Source organism: Ambystoma mexicanum, chromosome 6p, assembly GCF_040938575.1.
Source record: "Ambystoma mexicanum isolate Mex_15411 chromosome 6p, UKY_AmexF1_1, whole genome shotgun sequence".
Classification (NCBI taxonomy): Eukaryota; Metazoa; Chordata; class Amphibia; order Caudata; family Ambystomatidae; genus Ambystoma; species Ambystoma mexicanum.
The window spans coordinates 1,118,954,339-1,118,975,280 of record NC_090935.1 but is presented as its reverse complement, the minus strand read 5'-3'; the positions used below and the strand labels follow the sequence as shown (position 1 = coordinate 1,118,975,280).

The 20,942-nt window shown below is 45.8% G+C and overlaps 1 protein-coding gene across 2 annotated transcripts in view; it reads right to left on the bottom strand.

Moving 5' to 3' along the window:
* SPATA6L (spermatogenesis associated 6 like) overlaps nucleotides 1-20,942 on the bottom strand; it is a 721,724-nt gene that overhangs the window by 253,502 nt on the left and 447,280 nt on the right. For both annotated transcript variants that reach the window (XM_069625723.1, XM_069625724.1), the window contains one exon: nucleotides 6,789-7,058. In XM_069625723.1, the coding sequence (XP_069481824.1) occupies nucleotides 6,789-7,058 (270 nt within the window). The remainder of the gene's footprint in view (nucleotides 1-6,788; nucleotides 7,059-20,942) is intronic.

Here is a 20,942-nt window from a genome sequence, read left to right as displayed (position 1 = left end):
ATGTTTAAATAGTTTTTAAGTGAATGCAAAGAATCTGTTCTTTAAAGTTGCTGATATTCATGCAACAAATCTAGCATTTTTGGAATGCCACAGTTAAATATCCTTTTTTGGGCATTGATTGAATCATTTCACCTGTACATTGAAAACAAACAATTTACAACCATTTTATAATTTAGCATACAAGAATGGGCAAGAGCAAATTGACCTTTGAATCCAGGGGACAAATGCATTTTAGTGTGTGAGGAACCAGGAATGAGACACGGACACAGAGGGCACATGATGATTGGTATAAAACTTTTTTGAAATGATAAAGGGTTTGCAAAACTGCCTAACTGTACGTAATCTAGGAGTTATTTCTTTACATCCACCAAAAACTAAGGGTCTGTCCTGTGTCAACATGTCCAAAACAAAACTTTCCTGTGTTCGAAATCCTATCCTAGCCCTCTCATTCTAAACATAACCCTAAGTTGTTAAGGGTATTGTCTGTGGATTGAAAAGTGCACAAATGTTCAAGTTTGTCATAACCCCTAGATCCGTACGCTGTTTGACAAGCACTAACACCTGGCGTCTGCCCTGGCATCTGGGGCAACAGCGCCAACACCAATAGGGCACTCCATTTCCCAGTTGGCCTTGGTTTCTGTCCCTGCTACGAACGCGTTCCATCATGCGTTTCAGGCCTCGCTTGAAGGGACTTCCTATTTAGGCCACGCCCCCTCAGACGCCGTTGCTCCTAAACCATATTATCATGGTAGCAGAGTTGCTTAGTGTAATCCGATTCTTGCTTATATTCTGGTATCCTGACTCCTGCCCGTTTGCCAGACCTTGCCCTTGGATTTCGTTTTTGTATCTGACGCTTGCTCTTTGGCTCCCATTTGGTAAACGAACACAGACTGCTTTCTGGACTTCTCCTGCATGCCGTTTAAAGTCTGTCTGCTGGCTCCCTACCCCCGCCCGCTGTGTAGAGCGCATTTTTTTTGTAAGCTCTCAGTTTACGTGCCAACTTGTAACATGGGACCGAAGCTAGACGTATTCCCTGCGTTACCCGTTCTGCATCTTGCTTCCTGTGGATTCCTCATACAGCGGGAAGCTCTGCTGCTCGTTCTACATACACCTCCTTGGATTCATATAAAAGCTGCCTTCACTGTACTGGACGCTCTGCTGCTTCAGTGAAGGTAGCTTTTCTTTGGTATTTGGACCTGTTGCAGTACCCTGGATGCTCTGCAGGTGTAAGTATTGCATTAAGGATTCTCTGCTGACCTTTTCTGGATTGTGTCTACACTCCCCCTTAGTCGCGCCCTCGTTCCGTCTGGGTCAGGGATTCCTTCCATGGTTTCACATTGCAATCAAGAACAGTTTGCTGATCTCCAATGGACTGTATTACCCCTTCCCCTCAGTAGCGTCCTCGTTCCACCCGGGTAAGGGACTCCTGGTTGCCATCTGACCTTACCTCCCTGCATTGCATCTTGGACTTCTTCTGGATTCCTCAAGAACCCCGCTTTGTGTCCTAACACAAGTAGGTATACCGCCAGACAAGAGACACACACAGGTAAGCGCCTGGGGTTTATGCGGGTGGGAGATCGGCATATGTGCCAGAAAAAAGACAACGGTGTGTAATGGTTGCCTTGTTTTTCTCCCTTCTAGCTCTGCTGTTGTCCTGCCTTTTTGCCTGAGCCCTTGGCCTGACAGGTTATACTACCCTGCAGGCCGTGCTCTCGGGAAGAAAGTCTAATTACTTCAGAGGCGTGAGGTCGGGTTGGTCCTTTGGACCAGCGACAGACTCCACGGAGCACAGCAAAGTTCAACAAAAAGGTTTAATGCCAACAAAGTTGCAAATGGATAATGGTCACAGTTACAGGGAATGGCTCCCTTCCCCATGTTTCTCGCCACCAAAATAAAAATTCAAAAGAATAACCAAGTTCTTTATAGTCCAAGAGGATAAGCCCCTCCTCTTGCTGTTGCAATTCACTCCAGCCAATGACTCCCTATCCCAAGTCTTTTCCACATTCAATGCAATCAAAATCCTAAGGACATGAATCTTCCTTGGGATTCTCTTTTCAAAATAACACAAATGCAGTTCACTACTTGGGATGGAGTCCCAGACTAGCAAAAAACCTGGTATACTTTCCTGCCAGGTTTTCCCATGCAGTTCCTTGATAAAATGTGGGTGCAATCCCCAGACTCACAAAACAACTGGTACACGCTCCTGCCAGGTTTTCTCACACAGGTCCTTGATACAATTTAGGAGCGGGTCCCAGTTTTGCAAAAGACCTGGTCTACTCGCCTGCCAGTTTTTCTCACTCAGTTCCTTTTGCTCTTAATATCTAAGGGCATATGTTGTTCCCCCAAGTTCTATCTTTCTTGGCTTTCGCCATTTCTTTCGTGGTCATTAATAAAGTTGTGAGGAGCTGGCGTTGGTCTACCTCGACGCTCATACAAGGTAACCCACCTCGTAACTTAAGTTTTCCGGCTGCGGTTGGTCATCCGGCAGTTACACAGATGGTAAGATCCAACGGGTTATCGGACTTCCCTATCTGGTGGTAATGACTAGCCTTATCTGCTGGGCATTCAGGGTCTTTTGTTGAAAGTTATGGACTCTCCCACCATTATCTGGCCTTTCTTAGGTCAGAAATTCTGGGGATAGTCTCGCTCTCTCCTCTCTTCCTCCTTTGACTGCTCTTTGCCCTTTACCATCCCTTCCCCCTCACCTCCCGCTGCTTCTCTCATCGTCCTTGCCCCTGTTCTCTCACTTCCTCCCTTCCCCATTACCTTAATTTGATCTCTTCCTCCTCTCATCTGCCTTCAGTTCCCTTTACCTCCTCTATTTGTCACTGTGCCTCCCCTTTTCTTTGTTCTTGCTTCCTTCTTTCTGCCATTCTCTCTCTTCCTCAGCTTTATCTACTCTCCTCCACTTTCTCATCTATCTCTATACTTCCTCCCTGTTCCACCATGCCCTCTCCACATCTCCTTTACCTCCCCATCTGTTTTCCTCGCCACGTCAATAGCAGCTCTACTAGTTCTTCTCTGCCTCATCTGCTCCCCCTTTCTTTTATCACTAGCTACTCTCTCACCACTCTTCCTCCTCCACTCCTCACTTTCTTCCCTCTTCACCTCCTCACTGCTCCAACATGCTCTAATCTGGACCTAAAACTCCACACACCAACTCCTAACTCCAGTACTACTGCTGTGTCCTGTTTTTATAGGACTGCAGAGCTGGATCCAGGTCAAGTAATTGGGTTAATGGCATCAGGCCAACAGGTAGCTGATTCGCGTAGTGGTAACTCGTATTCATGGGTTCTTCTTGTGCTTTTTCAGAGATTGCTCTGGCAATATTGCCACCTATGCACAAGAGAAGCATTTCACTACTCGTGTCTCAATTCTCCCTGGTGGAGGTCGCTGACCACAAGCTTTGTAACACCCATTGGGAAATGGATATACTTCCCTTGCACTGTGAGGTGTCAACCTACTTCCAAGCTCAGGAAAGACTTGTGGTCTGTACGTGCAGGGTCCACTCCCCTTGATATGATATTTGATATGATATGGTATGGCATTTGTAACGTGCCTATACACAAGTGTTTCAAGGCGCAAGTTCATTTCTCCCAGCAAAGTTAATTTGGCGATCGGGGCTTTAGGCTGGGTATGTCCCAACTAGTACACACGTTGGTGTCCTGTGGCTGTTAGAACAGCCTGTTCGAGCTGAGGCCAATACAGTTGCCCAACCGCACGTTGGATGTATGGTGGTAAAGCATTGCAAAGGTGTTCCAGGGTAGGGTGCACTTTACTTCTTTTTGCTTCATAACCTCGATTGATATGCCCAAATAACTTTGAATTCTATAGAGCAGCTGGATTGGAGTTTCAGTATGGTGCTGTGGATGTCCTGTAACTTTTTGTAGTGATGCTATTGCTCTGTTTTCTCCCGACTTCCAGCTTTAAGATAATTATATCTGATTTCACCGTGCAGGTTTAAGATCCAGTAGGCCACCAACAATTAAACAGTTAGGAAGAGCAGCAAAGTGACCCCAATGTTCTTTCTCCCATGCCATGTTCTCAGCTGACTTAGTTTGTGGGGTCTGACAGGGGTGCTCACTGCTTCCTTTAACTTACCGATGACTACCAGTTGGCGATCAACCAGCTCCTTTAGTGGGCCTTTTAAAAACATCTGTGAAGCGTAGGTGGCCTAATCCCGCATATTCAATGATTGATTTCTGTCGGGCAGTCAATAAAAGTTAACCTTGAGCAATCCAAGCCTGGGGACAGCTGGAACAGCTGGATATCATCAGCATTTCTGTAAAATGTTATTCGAAACTATGGCTAAATGGTGGTCCACAGGTGATTGATTTGAATTCTGCTTTAAATTGAACATTACCTTATTATTTCTGCACTGTTTAATAGAAACAATTTGATCCAGCGGAGTGTCTGATTTCTATGTCCAATATCACGGTCATGGTCACCTTTTTTTCAACTTTTATTTTGATAATCAGAGACAAAAATAATATTATAGGCCCCAATACAGTTGTGCCCAATTAATACATCTAGTGTTTGCATAACGCCTGGGCTTCGTACATCGGCTATGTGATGCCCCACACTACTTCAAATTAAACATCACAACAGGATACCATACACACCAAAAAGGAAGATAGGACTAACAAATGCAGCGGAGGATGCCCTTGACTCACGAGGGGCTGGTTTGGTCATACCTAGTGTTCATTAAAGCAATAGACCCCATGGAGGCGGCGTTACCGTTCAGGTAATGCCCCCGGGGTGATAGTTACAAGCAGAGTGAAGCAACGGCTTTAACATAGCCCTGGGGCATTACCCGGCCAGTAATGCCCCCTCAAGGGTTTTATTGTTATTATTACCCTGCCACGTCATACTGTGGTACTAATAGCATTTGTTCTCGAGTGGAGAAACAGCATTGAAACGGTTTCTCAACTCGAGAAAAAAAAGCAAAACAATTGCCACCAGTGATCAGGGAGAAGGGACAAGTAGTCCCTTCTCCGTTTCCATGGCTGCCATTAAAAACATAGGAAAAAAAGTAAACAAACAAAATGGCTGCCATGGAACAGGGAGAAGGGACTTCACATGGTACCTTCTCTCTGTCCATGGCGGTCGAGGAAGAAAGGAAAGGAACTCGGGACTCAGCGTTCGGAACTGAGCACTTCAGGTAAGTCTTTTCCAGCCAGGTAACGACCCGGCGAGGGCCAATCACATTGTTTGTAACAATCGGATTGTGCCTCACCAGTTACTAATGAAGGATAACTATATGGACTCATATTTCTCTTGTAGATCTTTGCTCATATGCATAATATTTTCCCTTGCAGTGAGCAACAGAAGGTCTGATGTCCCCACAATAGGTTAAGTGCTATCTTTCGAGTGCTGGAGAATTTGTTTTTGACATTACCAAGGCCCTATGGAGTAATTTAACATCAGAAGACATCTGTAGAGACTGATGAACCAGTCCCAAGAAGTCAAGCTCAGGTGACATTGGAATGTAGGTGTCAAGAACCAAACAAAGTCGTTGATTCACTTCTTCCCAGATGTGCAACAGTTTGTCAAAACATATGGAGTGTACTACCAACTCCTTTTTTTTCTTTTATGCAAGTCCAGCATGCGTGGTCAGGGAGAAGTTTGCGTTGAGCAATACAGCTGTAGTTTCTCTGTTGCTATGTGTAGCTCAGGTCCAAATCTAATGTTGCCCTTTGTACATGTGGCACATATCTTCGGACATTGCTTATTCATTAAGGGTTTTGATGGGAGGGTGTCACACATGGGTTTGTTATCATAGGCCACTATGTTGACTCATACTGGAGCGGATAGCTTGCAAATGCTAGGTGCTGAGAGTGGAGACATCAGGGAGAGCTGGAGGTGGGCAGGCGAGAAATACTGTTGTGTGCAAGGGTGTAGCTACTTAAAATGTCCCAGTTCATAATAAGCATGCGTAAAAGGCATGTGTAAAACCTTTATGCATGTTTTTAACAGATTAGGTTATTTTCCCAGATCTGTATGGTTGAGAGCGGCAAGGATTCTAATAAGCAAATCCGTCTTCTCTGCTGTAAAAGTCCAAATGCATTTCAATGTTGGCAGAAATGCAACGGATTTCTACGGAATCCACCATCCTTTTGTTACCCAATAAAAGCTGGCGGATTTCATGGAAATCCATGCAAATGCCTCTAGCCATGCATAGACATGCATAGACATGGTTTAAGGCATTCACGGTTATTTGCACTGTGAAGGGCCAACAATGCATGGCAACCCAGGTCTGCCTGGGATTCCATGCATTATTTCCCATTTGCATGACGGGACTGCATGCACGGAAGAGAACACATTTGTGGGCGCCGCCATGCCATTACCACAGATTTCCAAAATGACCAGAAGAATGTTTTAGGGTGGTGGCATGAGCAAACGGTTGATGTCACCTCCCGCAAATTAACAGCACCATGTGCAATATTGCACTGTGCATTTTAGCACCACTGGAGAAAAATAACACCAACATGCAAGTAGACACAACAATCTTAATTTGCACCATTCAGCCCCATGTTGAGGCCAACAATTACATACAGTGTTGCTGCAAACAGCCCAGCTATACTGGTCAAAATAATGTATACATGATTTAGGCTTTTCCACGTTAAAACAATAAGCTGTTAACAGTTGTTCAAATAACCTGTCAGAAATGTACTCGGCAAACCTCAGCCAAAAGAGGATATTTAGATTAGATTAATTTTACCGAAGCATATTAGACTTAGTTCTTAAGGCAGATCATTATTACTCTGAAAAAGGAAAGGGCCACTTACGTGTCTGACTACGAATGGAGGCCTGGCATCTATATCGGACTTGAACTCATAGTTGCCCAGGCTCAGTTGAGACAGCCGCTGCTGGTTATCTTTGTTGAGCTGGCACATGCGCCTTCGGGTGTACGGTGACGGGGACCGGGATTTGGAAGCCTTTGTTGCCTTCTCAAAATGCTTATCTTTTCGCAGGCATGTGATACTCTTTTCAGGTGAACGCCTTCTTCTTCCCCTTGACGCTGACGGGGACCTTCTACAGCATACTTTATTTTCTTCCTGTAATAAAATGGCAATTGAGGGCGGGATTGTTATGAGGCAGAAGAGGAAAGTGCTGCGGTATTTTCCAGGGGTCAGTCACTGTACTCGCAGAGCTGGACATCCACTCACAACAGGATAAGGAGGGACACGTGACATTGAACAACGTGGTACAGTGGCCATCGCATTCCTGACAGAAGGTACCAGAAACATTCCCAGTGCGCAAGAGATTTTCAGCAAATTTCATCTGTAAAGGATTGAGCCACTACTAAAAACAACTTCTCAATGGGACCAAAAAGAAACTGTTGAGCTGAGTTGAGCTTTGGCATTTTATAAACACAGCTGTTGATAGGAGCAAACAGAAACCTGAGGGAAATTAGACTGAGGCTGACCTTATTATAGAGCACTAATGGCACCTAAAAACTAAAAGTCACACTTACCTTGAGCAGCTGCATCAATGGCTCTCCAGCAGAAAGAGCCACTGAGATACACTCTTTAAAAATGCCAACCTCACAAGACGACAATACAAAGCTTCTTGCAATGCATATTCTAGGTCCGGCAGGACGGACATTTAGCGCGCTAAGGAATCTTTACCAAGTTGTTGTAGTTTAGTTTGCGTTGTGTTTCCACTGGTTTTTGATGAGGAATGCATTATGTTGCTTACTGTATCGTGCCCTTTTTTGTATTCATTAATTGCACAGCCTGTTCTCATTGGCGCTGAGTGATTATGCATTTGTTAACGACTGGGAATACCGATTCCAATGGGCTACTGAATTTAAAGGCTGTTTCCACCCAATTCCTGAGTCTACTCTCTCAATCGTGCAGTGGAAATGCCCTATGCCCTATTCCCTTAGGCTTGACCTGCCGCTGATGCGTGCAGTGTAGAGGAGAAAGCAGGGGCATGAAGAAGCTTGCTGTACGGCTAGTGTGTAACTTTCTGCTTCTACCCCATCAGCAATAGCACCTATTTATTTATTATTGAGCATATGCAAACAACTGAAGTGGTGAATTCTCCTGACAAATTAAAGGATGTGACATTAAACCAGGCCATCAAAACTATTGTGAATGGCCGCACTACCTGTTTTCAATAATCTATCTATTTACATTTATACAAGTGAACATTTGTGGGTGGTTGGGTTTGTGGCAAAGCGTTGTTCTTTATACAATTCCACACCGTGTCACTGATCTGCACCAAATTCTGCACAGTTACCCATTGGGACCCAACCGACATTACTGGCTACATGACATGTGGACACCCCACCCTTTTCCCCAGATTTCAGCAAAAGTCAAAATGTGTTTGTGGCTTTGTGGCTTGGCGAAGCGTTGTTCATTATACAATTCCACACTCTTTCAATAATCTGCACCAAATTTTGCATAGTTAAATGTTAGGACCCCCCGGACATAACTGGCTATAGGACATTTGGACTCCCAACCCTTTCCCCAGATTTCAGCACCTTCACACATGAGATGGTTGCCCGAAATCAGCAACACATTAATGTGGTTGTAGAAGGACCAGTCTCGACACGAGGTACAGAATACCATGTTTCAAGGTCGTAGGTTTCCGAAATATTTCCACCACAATGCACCGCAACAAACTGCACAACACGAGGGTGAAGCAACTGGTGGAGAGAGAGCACAGAAGGTCCCAGTATGTAGCAGCACACCAACTCTTGCCTCCTCCCCAACGTCTGCTCTGGGATATGTCAGCCAGTCACACGCGCCCATTCTCAGTGCAGTTTACTTCAGGGTGTAAAGCGCATCAACCGATAAGCGAATCGGAACAGCGACCTACAGGATAATTGATTTTCAACAATTGATGAGAGTGTTATCATGTCTGTCTACAGAATCCATTTGGAGAACGGTTACTTTTTGCTAGTAGTTTTATACATTTGAATCAATTCAATATGTCATGGGTGCTGGTAATAAGAAATCTGCATTAGGTTCACTGTTTATACATAATAGTATGTCCCCTATTACTTCAGTGGAAAGTGCTTCACTCTTCAATGGAATGACTCTGTCAACAAAATACTGTAAGTCAAAGTCTTATATTGGTTTGTATTGGGATCAAAAAAATCCTTATTAGATGCTTAGTGAAATATGTTAAATATGTTTACCAAAACAAGATGCAATAGATAGTACAGCATATTTCACACATGTCACATAGCAATAAAGACATCCAAATATACAGTGCTTAAAATATCTCAAGTTTATGCCCTAATATAACAAACATATTCTGTACTATGTTTGTTGAGGATATCAAGAAATTATTAGCTCTATACGTTTCGGTATCGATCCTTCTTGAGGAGCTGAGATTCATTAACGTCTTTCATGTATTATATCTAGAAATGCATCAGAGAGATGCTCTCTGTAATTGATACCCATTAGGACATTTCTTCTTAATGTGAATTATTATCTCAAATATAGTGTTCATCCCATGTCCTGTCGAGCGTAGGAGTAATTACTCTTTTCTGATCATAAGCCACTCACGAAAAATTGAGCTTTAAAAAAAACAACCACAAGCTCTAAAATAGGAGTCAAAAATGTCTAAAGAAAAATAAATAATCAATACTTCTGGAATTAACCTAAAGATGGCTGCAGTTGAAGCATTCATATGTTGGTAAACTCCCCACTCTATCCTCATCTTCAATGAGGAATTTGGTCATATTTTATCCTTGCTATGTCAAAAAGGAATATAGTCTTGCTGACCGCAGCTAATTTCCCTTCATTCAATTTAGGTTGTAGCTATCACGAAGCATGATTAGAAAAAATCACTTACTTGTGCAACTCTGTCTTTCTCACTTTGATCTTGCCTGCGTTGCAGTAAATCGAGGCGCTGTGAATGGCGTTTCCCTAATGAAGTAATTAGGCTGGAACTAGTTATAGCAAAAGCCGGAAGTGGAAATAGGCACCATTTTGGTAGTTTGCTTAGCTCAACGTGGTGCCCAAGGTATGTAAGTACATAAAGAGTATCTGCCCACTCAAATATTAAGAAGTAGTACTGAATAGGTAAAGGTCTAAGAAATTGGATTTTGGACTGCAAAGCTCTGAGCTCTACCGGATCGATTGCTGTTCACAAGGAACTGGATAACCTTTCAACTGTTCACTCCAAGGAAATGTTTTGGTCTCGTCTTATGTGGGGAGTGAACATCTCTAATTATTGCACATGTTCGTTTTTTAAATTGTATTGATTTTAACTGTTACATTTGTATGTGAATTGTAATGTGAATGTATTGTAAAGATCATGTGTATTTGGTAGGAATTTGTGGAAAGGTTCATGTAAACCATATCACAATAAAAACATTTTTAAAAAAGTCTGTTAGTGCTTTTTCATCAACACTATGTAAGGAAGGCATGGTATCAACAGTAAGACGGCACAAGTGACCACAGTTCAAGGGTGTTTATTGAACTTCAAAGAGGGTTTGAAAAATGCCTATCTAATCCTAAATCTAAAGATGGGAGCAAGCTACGACCATCAAATAATAATGACGCAATCCTAGTGTCATCTTGTCAAAACAAAAGGGCCTATACTAAAAACATAGCCAATCCTTACCTCTAAATACAAATAGTGTGGGAAACAATGTTATGTAAAAGAAAGAAGTATTCAAAAAATGATATGTCAGGATATTCAGGCTTGTGGCCTACTTTCCCCATGTTTTCAGCAAGGTACAAGGCTTCACACTCAAGCTTAGCACAGTCTCTGGTTTCTCTTGCACGAGGGTGCAGTTCCAACATTAGCATCAGGGCCTTCGGCGCCCAAGTCTCTTTGCCTTTCAAAGTCTCTTCTTTCAGAAGGCCTGATGTGACAAAAAAACAATATGTTATTTTCCTCTTAGGATTTCACACATACTCAATTTCTCAGGTGATTCACTATTCACCTTGGATTCCCCTCAGCCGGGCTGAGATCCCTTTTAACACAATGCTCATAGGAATTTCATGTCTCCAATTTCTCAGGTGATTCACAGTTCATCCTGGATCCCCCTCAGCCGGGCTCAGATCCGTTTTAACACAATGTTCAATCAGTCTCCCTCTGCCGGGCTCGGACCACTTTAATTCAGTCTAACAAAAATTGGACTGCCTGATGCAATTTGAGGACTTGGTAAGGAGCAGTTGGCTGTGCCTCAATTTGGGGAAGTTAGAAGTCCTACTGTCCGATCCCGGGCTATGCTCAGTGGTGTCCCATCTATTTGGTTGGAGACTCTCAGGCCTTCCGCCTGTGCAAATTGTATTCCTTCAACTTGGGTGTCATTCTTGTCATTTTATTTTTTTTAAACTCAAATTAGTGCTGCTGTGAAGGACTTCCATTACCAGGATGACCTAATAGTGCAGCTATGCCTCTATGTAATCCCACCCTTTGAGACACTCTGATCCAGGCTCTGGCCCTCTAGAAAAGTACCCGTTGCAATAGTGTGTACATGGGTTGTCCAAAGATAAGTCAAAATAAAATTCAGGTGGATCAGAATCGAGCCATTAGGCATATACAATACAGTACAGAACAAAGCAGGGCTGGCTCTCCATAAGGCAACAGATTAAGGTTAAAACTATGCATTTGTTATGGAGAGCTAGCAAGGCCATTGGACCATATTATTTGATGGACCTGGCAATACCCTAAAGCCTCAACAGAATACTTACATCCTCATTTGAAAATAGGTTAGAACCACTGAAAGTGCATACTCCAAAAAAAGGGACGGAGAGTGTCTTCAGGCTTGGTGCGGAACTCCGTACCCGTGCAATCCAAAAATATATGCATGACCATGGCGGAGGGTGTGGGCAGTGGTGCTTCTAATAATCCCTTTCTTTTGTAAATGTGTCAAATCACTACCGGATTTTAGGGTTTGGTACTTGTATAAATAGTAGTATTTACCAATGTATATTATTTGTATGCTTTAGTGTGTCAATGTTTCTGTCAAGGTTTTTTCTGTTAGTGAGCCATGAGGCTGAGTTATCTTGGCATTTGGAGCCTAAAAAAAAGACTACTTCAATGCAATTTCAATGTAATACTTGTTGGCAAGAGTTGGCCTTTGGTGTGAGTGTCTAGGCATATGATGGGGATACTGGCATGTGGTGACACTACCTGAAGATAAGAAAGCAATACCTTACAGTGGAGTAAGTACCACAGCATACAATAGCAATACCTGCCATGTTTTAGGGCCTCATTACACGGATGGCTATTAGCACCTTGGTCCATGCCGGTAAAATACCGGCACCGCCTTGGTGGAAAGGCGAATTACCGCCCCATTCCAAGGTTGGCGGGGCGGTAATTCCCCCTTCCACCACTGCCCTTCCCCATTCCCATTTTTGCCCCATAGGGCATAATGGGAATGGGGAAGGTGCTAATTACGGCACCGCAATTTTGCGGTGCCGTAATTAGCACCAAGGTCCCTTAGCGGGTTGGTTTTTAACGCCTGCAAAAAGCAGGCGTTAAAGCACCAACCCGCTAAGGGACCTCGTAGTAAGGCGGTAATGGTTAACGGTCACCGTTACCATTAACGGTGACCGTTAACCATTACCGCCATCCGTGTAATGAGGCCCTTAGTCTTACCTGGAGAAATACAATGTGTTTGTAGCTTGTATAGCAAAGCTTCTTCTATTTTTAGGTGGCCTTGTTGAACTGGGTCTGGCAAGAAGAGGCACTGAAATGGTTAGTAAGGAAGGAGGGAGAATTCAGTTGCGAGTGCTTATATATTGACGGGAGTGGTTTAGAAAAACCTTCACTCTGTGCACTAGCCAGCTATAAGGTGTTTGGGTTTAGGCAGGTGTAAATGGTCCGAAGGGCATCTCTAAGCTAAGATCGCAATCAACTACCTGCAATCATTTCTGCCTCATAGGGGGGCGTGGCTAGGCAGCCATGGAATAGGCTGCAATTCCTGAAAGCTCTGTGATCCGCTATACTGATCCGAGGAAGTGTGTGCAGCTTAACAGCTGATTTCAGCCCCAAATTACACCGATTGTGTATGAACATGCCGGGAAGAGAATGAGCGAAGCGGCGGAATGCACGAGGTGAAGTAGCAACGGTTAAGCTACTTTGTGTCCCAGATCCTGGCCGCGGAATTGACATCAAGATGGCGGCGGTCGGACACAAAGAACATCCGAGGGGCGCGACCCATGGAAGAAGCAGCCGGCCTGCCGGGGACAGGCAACTGTAACAAAGCGCTGCCGTCAGCCCATGAGAGAACTGTAAGGGCAGCGCGAAGCCGCGATACAACTCAGAGCTAAGTGCGTGCAGCTCCGGTGATTCGGGATGGCTGGGTGCCCCCGAGAAGCACAACAAAGGACCACCGCTGATGTAATAACCAGATGCAGCGCGGGTGCAAAAATTTACTTGCAATGTGGAGCGGGCATCTCTGACTACACGCGGCAATTGAGAGCCCGTGGAGCGCAACAGAAGACCGCTGTCTGGGGTAACGGTCACATGCAGCGCATTAAGAATGTGGAGCGAGCAGCTCCAGTGGCGGGGCATGGCTAGGAGCCCCAAAGAGAACAACAAAGGGCCGACACCATATAGGAGTTCACTGCGCAGTGCATACAGAAAATAACTGCGAGTTAAAACCCTGCGGTCCGGGCGTGACAACAATGTATAAATAAAGAACTGCTGCCAGCCCAGAAGTGGACTGGACTGCACGAGCAGCACGTTGCTGCGCACCTTTCTATAACGTGGAGCGTGTAGCTCTGGTGGCACGGGACGGTATGGGGCTGCTGGGGGCCCCAAAAAACATTATAAGAGACCACTGCCAGATGAAACCTGGGCACGCAGTGCAGGCAGGATAGCCCGGTGCGCAGGGCTTAAGAGGGGTGGACAGCGCCACTGAGATATAACCAAAGCCGGCGGCCCCCACAACAAACCACACCAGGTAGATAAGGCAGCCCCAGGCAGCGGCATTTGCAAGGTGCAGTGCATGAATAGCACAGAGAGAGCTGAAAGACAGCATTACATGGAGGCTGTGGGGGAGCAAATAACTCACAACACCTACAAATCAGGGCAAGTGGGAGTAAATGAGCATGCAATGCAAATGTACACCACAGCACATGTCAGAAGGCAGGAAACACTGACTGTAATAAATGAGCCTGTGTGACAAGCCCCAAGTCCTAAGTGTACAGATCATAGGTGGCATGGTGGAGCCCGCAGTGGTCAACATAGCAACGAATGGTAGACAGCCCCACGCATTGCCATGAGACATCAGACCTGAAACAGGCCCTGCACATAGAAAAGACTGAGGAAGGGTTGCAGGACGAGAAGAGTCACATGCAAAGGACTGGCAGGTACAGCGACCCACTGTGAGGTCGCAAAGAGGATACAGAGGTTGTGGTCCACAAAAGTGAAGAACCGCAACTTAGAACTGGCCGCTTGAAGGGCCCAAGTATAGTAGAGAGAGGTGTGCCTAATAGACACCAAGCATATAGGGCACAGCACTTCTTCCCTGGAGGGGCGGACACACTCCACGAACAAGAAGCAAAACGAGGAGCACCGTTACCGTGAGCCCACAGGGAGGTGAGCAAAGTGGCGAAGCGGCGCATCACCACAAGAAGCAAGCTGCTAAGGTACAAGAGAACGCACACAGAATGGCCCAAAAGGGAGGGAAAGGAAAAACAAAGCAGCCGACCATGGACATATTCACTAAAGCTCAGCAGCCTACTACCTCACCAGCACAGCCCGGGACTACGGCGCAAGAGACTGAGAACACACCGAGAGATGACCAACGAATACTCGCAGCCATCACGGAACTGAAATCCTCATGCGGTAAAGCAATGGCCGAGCTCAAAGAAACGCTGGAAAAGAAAATAGACGCGGTTGGGATAGTTGTTAACTTATTGAGGCAAGATGTGAGGGCGCCAGTGGACCGAACCAGTGGCTTGGAGGGTACTGTAAAGGCGAATGAGGAACTAAGCACAGCTAACGCAGGAGAGGTACACGTGTTGAAACAACAAGTGGCCAATATGGAAAACCGGGCAGAAGAAGCGGAAGGACGTGCGAGACGTAGTAACATACGGGTGGTGGGCCTACCGGAAGGGGAAGAAGGCAAGTACCCCAAGGACTATGTTGAGAACATGATACTCCAGGAAATAGGAGCTGGTAAACTCTCCCAAGGGTTCAACCCGAGCGTCAGCAACGTTCACGGCCTACCCGGAGTACACTATGCTAGTGCAGAGGCAACGATACAGCTATGTGGCAGTCAAGAGGAGATTACGCACTGCTGAGATGAAATACATGCTCCTATATCCAGCGAAGCTAAAAGTCTTGCATAAGGGCAAAGCCCATATTTTTGAGACCCCGGAGGAAGCGGCAAGCTGGCTGGATACGAATGGATGCCCAGAGTCAGAGGGGGACCAGATCGAAACGGAGAAGCTAAGTGATCTGGCGACATGGGGGCTAAAGAGAAGGGAGTGACACTGTGTAGGGGTAAAGGGGCAGTGATTGTTAGAGTTGGATGGTAATAAGGAGGAGACCACCTGCCATATACACTTGCCAAAAGAACATTGTGGATTGGAATATAGTGATAAGTAGCTTAGACATTTGTTGTACAGCGCAGCGATTTATAGATATATCAGAGCCACAGAACGCATGCGCGCTATCCCCACTAGTAGAAATAGTAGGTGAGCAGATAGGGCAACATCTCCCTACTGAGTCCCGAGTTCAGGCAGTGCCAAGAAAGGGACTAGATGTGGGGCAGCCTGAGATCCAGGGATGGAGCTGGGCAACAGTTGGGATGGGAAGGGAGTGTGGGGTGTTGAGTGTTGTGTTGGGGATGGGAAGGGTAGGGGGAGGGATGCAATCAGGGGTAAGGGGCGTTTTGGAAAGTTGGGGCAGTTTGGGGAGCAAGCTTACATACACGAGCGATGGTCTCCGAGCAGTGCTTGGAGATAGACAAAGGGAGGGATGGGATGTGAAGAGGCTATGGGGGACCTTAAGGTAATCACCTGGAATGTCAGGGGGCTCAATAGCTATATGAAAAGAAACAAGGTTATGATGTACTTGCGCAGACATAAGATAGATATAGCCTTGATACAAGAGACCCAAGAAAAACTAGAGGTAGTCCGGATAAAATGGAGGGGGACTGTGGTGGGAGCTACATACTCTGCCTATGCCAGAGGGGTGATCACTTGGGTGGCACCGCATGTACCATTTAAGGTGCTGCAGTCCACAGCAGATGCAGATGGGAGGATGGTGGCAATAAAGGGGCTGGTAGAAAAGAAGGAAATATGTATCATAAACACGTATGCCCTGAACCAGGACACAGTGGCATACTTCAAGACACTATACAGTAAAATGAGCATGTACCTAGTGGTGGCGATGATTTGGGGAGGGTATTTCAACTGCACGCTGAACCCATAAATAGACAGATCAGACAAATAAATAGAGAGACCAACCCCCGCCACTAGTGCGTTGCAGTCAATATTGACGGATTTCGGGCTGGCCGATGTATGGAGAGTGCACCACCCACAGGACAGACAGTACTCTCACTACTCTACCCCGCAAAATTTGCACACTAGGCTTGATTGTATGTTTGTCTCACAGGAGCTGTTGGTGGAAATAGCACAGACCGAATATAAAGCGAGGGTTTTGTCAGACCACTCGCCATTGATCCTAAGGTGGCAATACCGACCCCCAAGAGCCAGGATTCCAACATGGCGACTCAGAGCGGAGGCACTGAAAGATATGACATTTAGGGAGGATCTAAGGGAGGAAATCATAAACTACTTTGATACCAATACTGGGAGTGTTGAGTCAGCCGGTACGCTCTGGGAAGCTTTTAAACTAGTAGTAAGAGGGATAGCCATAGAAAAGTCCAAAGGACTAGAAGAAGGGATCTTACAGGAACTGCAGTAAACTGAGGCGGAATTAGAAGGGGTCCTAAGCAGAGAGGGGGGTACCAAAGAAGATGCAGATACCGTACTTAAACTGCAACAAATGTGCATGGGGCATTGGGAGACTATGCAACCTGAACTATAAAAAATATGTAGAAAGACAGCATGCGGGAGGGGATAAACCAGGGAGGATATTAGCATGGCTATTTAAAAGCGACACCCCCAGAACCACAATGTGAGAAATCGCGAGAGAAGATGGACAAATAGAGGACACCCAGGAGGGGGTGAACCGGGAGTTCCAGGGATATTACCAACAATTATATGGGGACGTGGAGCAAAGCGACCGCAGGAAAATACAGGAAGGCATAAGCATGCCGAGAATTAGCACAGAGGAGCGAGATATGCTGGATGCCCCTATAACTCTAGAGGAACTGGAAGCGGTGGTACGGCAGCTGCCCACTAGTAAGACCCCCCGGGGCCGACAGACTCCCTAGTGAATTTTATAAAACGTATAGCGAGGAGGTACTCCCCCCACTCTTGGAAATGTTGAACGAGTCATATGAAATAGGACGATTGCCAGAATCCCTAAGAGAGGCGATCATTGTCCCTCTGCCCAAACCCAACAAGTTGGGCAAAGATTGTGGCTCATATAGGCCGCTATCGATGCTCAACCAAGATAGTAAAATACTCACAGCGATACTGGCCAATAGAATGAAAGGGATTATTAATAAACTCATACACCCAGATCAAACAGGCTATGTCCCTCACAGGAACATATCTGATAACCTTAGGTGACTGCATCGAGTCATAGAACATACACAAAAGAGGATCCAGGGGAGATAGCAATAGTATCACTAGATGCAATAAAGGCAGTTGACTCAGTCAAATGGCCTTGGCTGATGGCTGCTCTGGCCAACTATGGGATAGGTCCAGGGTACCTTAGGTGGGTCAAACTGCTATAAAGTGCACTGCTGGCCAGAGTTAAGACGGGTGCGATAATATCAGAGAGGTGGCAACTCATCAGGGGCACTAGACAGGGATGTCTGTGGTCCCCTATGTTGTATATCCTGGCGCTGGAACCCCTGGCGATATACTTGAGACAACAATACGACATAATAGGGATCAACATCAAAGGGGAGCCGCACCTAATTTCACTGTACGCAGATGACATGCTGCTCTACTTACGATACCCCGAAGAGAACCTCCAGTATCTCCTGGAGGTGATGGAGCGATTTGCGTCGCTATCAGGTGTAGTGGTGAACCCAAAGAAGTCATGCATATTTCCACTCGGTAGGTATGTGGGGACCCCACGAGATCAGCTACCAATCCTACAAATACCATGGCAGACAAACACGTTTAGATACCTGGGGATAGACATTTACCATACGGTGGAGGCAGAACATCACCACAATACGGAGAAGGCGGTGAGGAACATAGAAAATAGCATGAGGTTCTCGGTGCAACTCCCCCTGGCAATGTTGGGGAAGGGGGCGATGCTGAAAATGGTGGTCCTGTCGAGATTATAACATTACTTTGGGAACATACCATATTGGATACCCAAGCGATTTTTTGTCAAACTACATAGCATTTGCAGGGACTTCCTCTGGCACGGGACGAGGAATAGAATCACCCTCTGGAAGCTACAAATGACGTATGAAAGAGGGGGCATCAAATTGCCAAACTATGAAATATACTACATTGCTAGCCAACTACAATATGTGGCTAAATGGCTATCTGAAGATCCAATCGCAGAATCCAGATTATTGAGACTGGAATGTGCCCCGTGATATGGCTTCCCAAAGAGGAGATGAGAGACCGCCCAGAGATGTTGACATTAGGATGGAAAGTGTGGCATAGAGCCTGCCAGGTAATGGAAAACCCAACCCAGTGCTCCTGCAAGCGCCACTAGTTGCACTGACGGGAAGAGATGGCCAGCTAATGAAGATGATTAGGAAGCACTGGGAGCCGGTGGGGATAGCAACGGTAGGAGATGTAATACAAGAAGGGAGAATTAAGGAATTTGGGATGTTGGTGGAGGAAACGGGGCTGAATACCGGGCAATACATTTCATATACTAGAATGAGGAAGAGGATAAAAGAGACATGGTCAGAAATAATACTAGAGGAGTGTAGGGGAGGACAGCCAAGGCCAACCACATCGCAGCAGCACCTATAGCTAGTCGTCGCCACCAAATCCCATTGAATTTGTGCCCCCTATAGTGTGTAGGTTTTTATGACTTTTTTGTAAATATATACGCCTGTCTTTGCTATTGTCAGACAGAGCGCTCTCGGAGTTTGCAGAGTTCTTTGCATGCCCTATTCTGATTGATAAACTCCCATTTACGCTCACCCGCACTTGTCTTGGCCTTATTCCCATTCTGGGAGAGTCCATCATTGTCTCTCATTGCGGGGAGGATCGTGCTGGTTGGGGACGCTTGCCTTCAGTGGTGACCCCGAAAGCGTGATTATTATTTTTCTCCCAACATATCCCTACCGTCCCCTTTGGCACGAAAATCTCCGGTCGAAAAGGGATACGCACGGTGCGCCGGCTCCGGGAGGCTACCCGCCAACGGCGACCAGTACGCTCAGTGTGCACTCAACAGAGAGAGGGTACGGGATCCCGGTTGAAAAATTCCCTTTGAGTACCGCTCGCCGGAGCCGGGGCTGACTGTTGAGGATACGGCGGCACTGCCTGGACGGACCCAGTTTCGGAGACTCTCGGTTCAAGACGAGCACGTAAGTATTGAGTGCGAGTGACCATAAAGGGAATAGAGGAGGAAATTTAGGACGGGGAACGAGGCGGGGTAAAAAGGGGCACATTGGGTCTACTAAGGACCATCTTAAACTTTCTTTGCTTTTTCTGTGCATATGGCCATTAGGATTAAGAGGTGATTAAGAGATAAAAAGTGACGGGAACCTAGCTCCGAAAGGGGGTGGAAGGCGATGCCGCATAGTGCTATCTTGACTAGTACTGGGAATATATGAAGAAGTGGAAAATAAGATAAAGGTGTCTGGCAAAGGGAGACACGGAGAATATATTAGTGACTGCTATTCTTTTCTTTAGGGTTACGGGAAAAATAAAAGTGGGTTAATACAAAACAAGAGAGATAACATAGGAGACAGAGTTTTTAGTCTAAAATTGAAGGTCGAACGGATATGTATATATATATACACACATATCTGAATAAGACGGACAGGGACAGCCGGCCAGGGAGGAAAGGGAGGGCAAATCGAACTGTGAATAGAGTGTTACAGAGGGGTGTGTGCACATCGTATGCGTTGGGAGATAATTTGGTGTGATGGGAGTGTAAAAATGATCATAAATGTATAGCCATTGAGTGGTCATGGTAAGTGTGGTCAGAAAAACATTATAAAGACAAAGAGTAACAAGGTGAAGTGAGTGTGTACTTTTCTGATTCCTGGGATAACAAGGATGAGCTCTCGAGGATAAAAAGCATATGTGAGCGGACCACACTTAATGCGGCAGGTTCAGAGCGTGCGTCTAGAGCACAAAGCGGGAGTAGAACTTTTGAAGAAGGGTGGAAAAAAGGTGAGATACTGTTCAGAATACAGGAAGAACGCACTCGAATAATTGAACTAGAGGAAAGGGAGGGATGTACTGACAATGAAGAGAGGCCTATAGGGGACAGGGAGGAGCTACTATGTGATATAAGGGATGATTTGGAAGAAAGAGAAAGGTTAAGTATGGCAATGGGTATGGCAATGGGAGGGGGAAGCGAAGGATTGGATGGTGCATGCTCAATGAGAACACTGGATGAGGAGTGGACAGGGCGATTAAGGAACCGAGTGGGAAAAATGGCATCACTAGGAAAATCGGGAGTGAAGGGGAGTCCAGACACGATGACAAAGGGCAAGTTGCAGCTCCCACTGATAAACAGGGGAGGAGGGAGGCCGAATTACATACCCTGGGCTCAGATGGATAAGGCTAACTTACTAAAGTTATTGCCCCCGTTGTCAGGAGGGGCGAGCAAGTGGATATATGCATTTGAGAAACACACAGGCGGGGACCCTCTAGCAATAGGGGACGTGAAGAGCTTGCTAGTATCAGCAGTAGGGGATCAGGCTGACAGAGTATGGGTTAAAG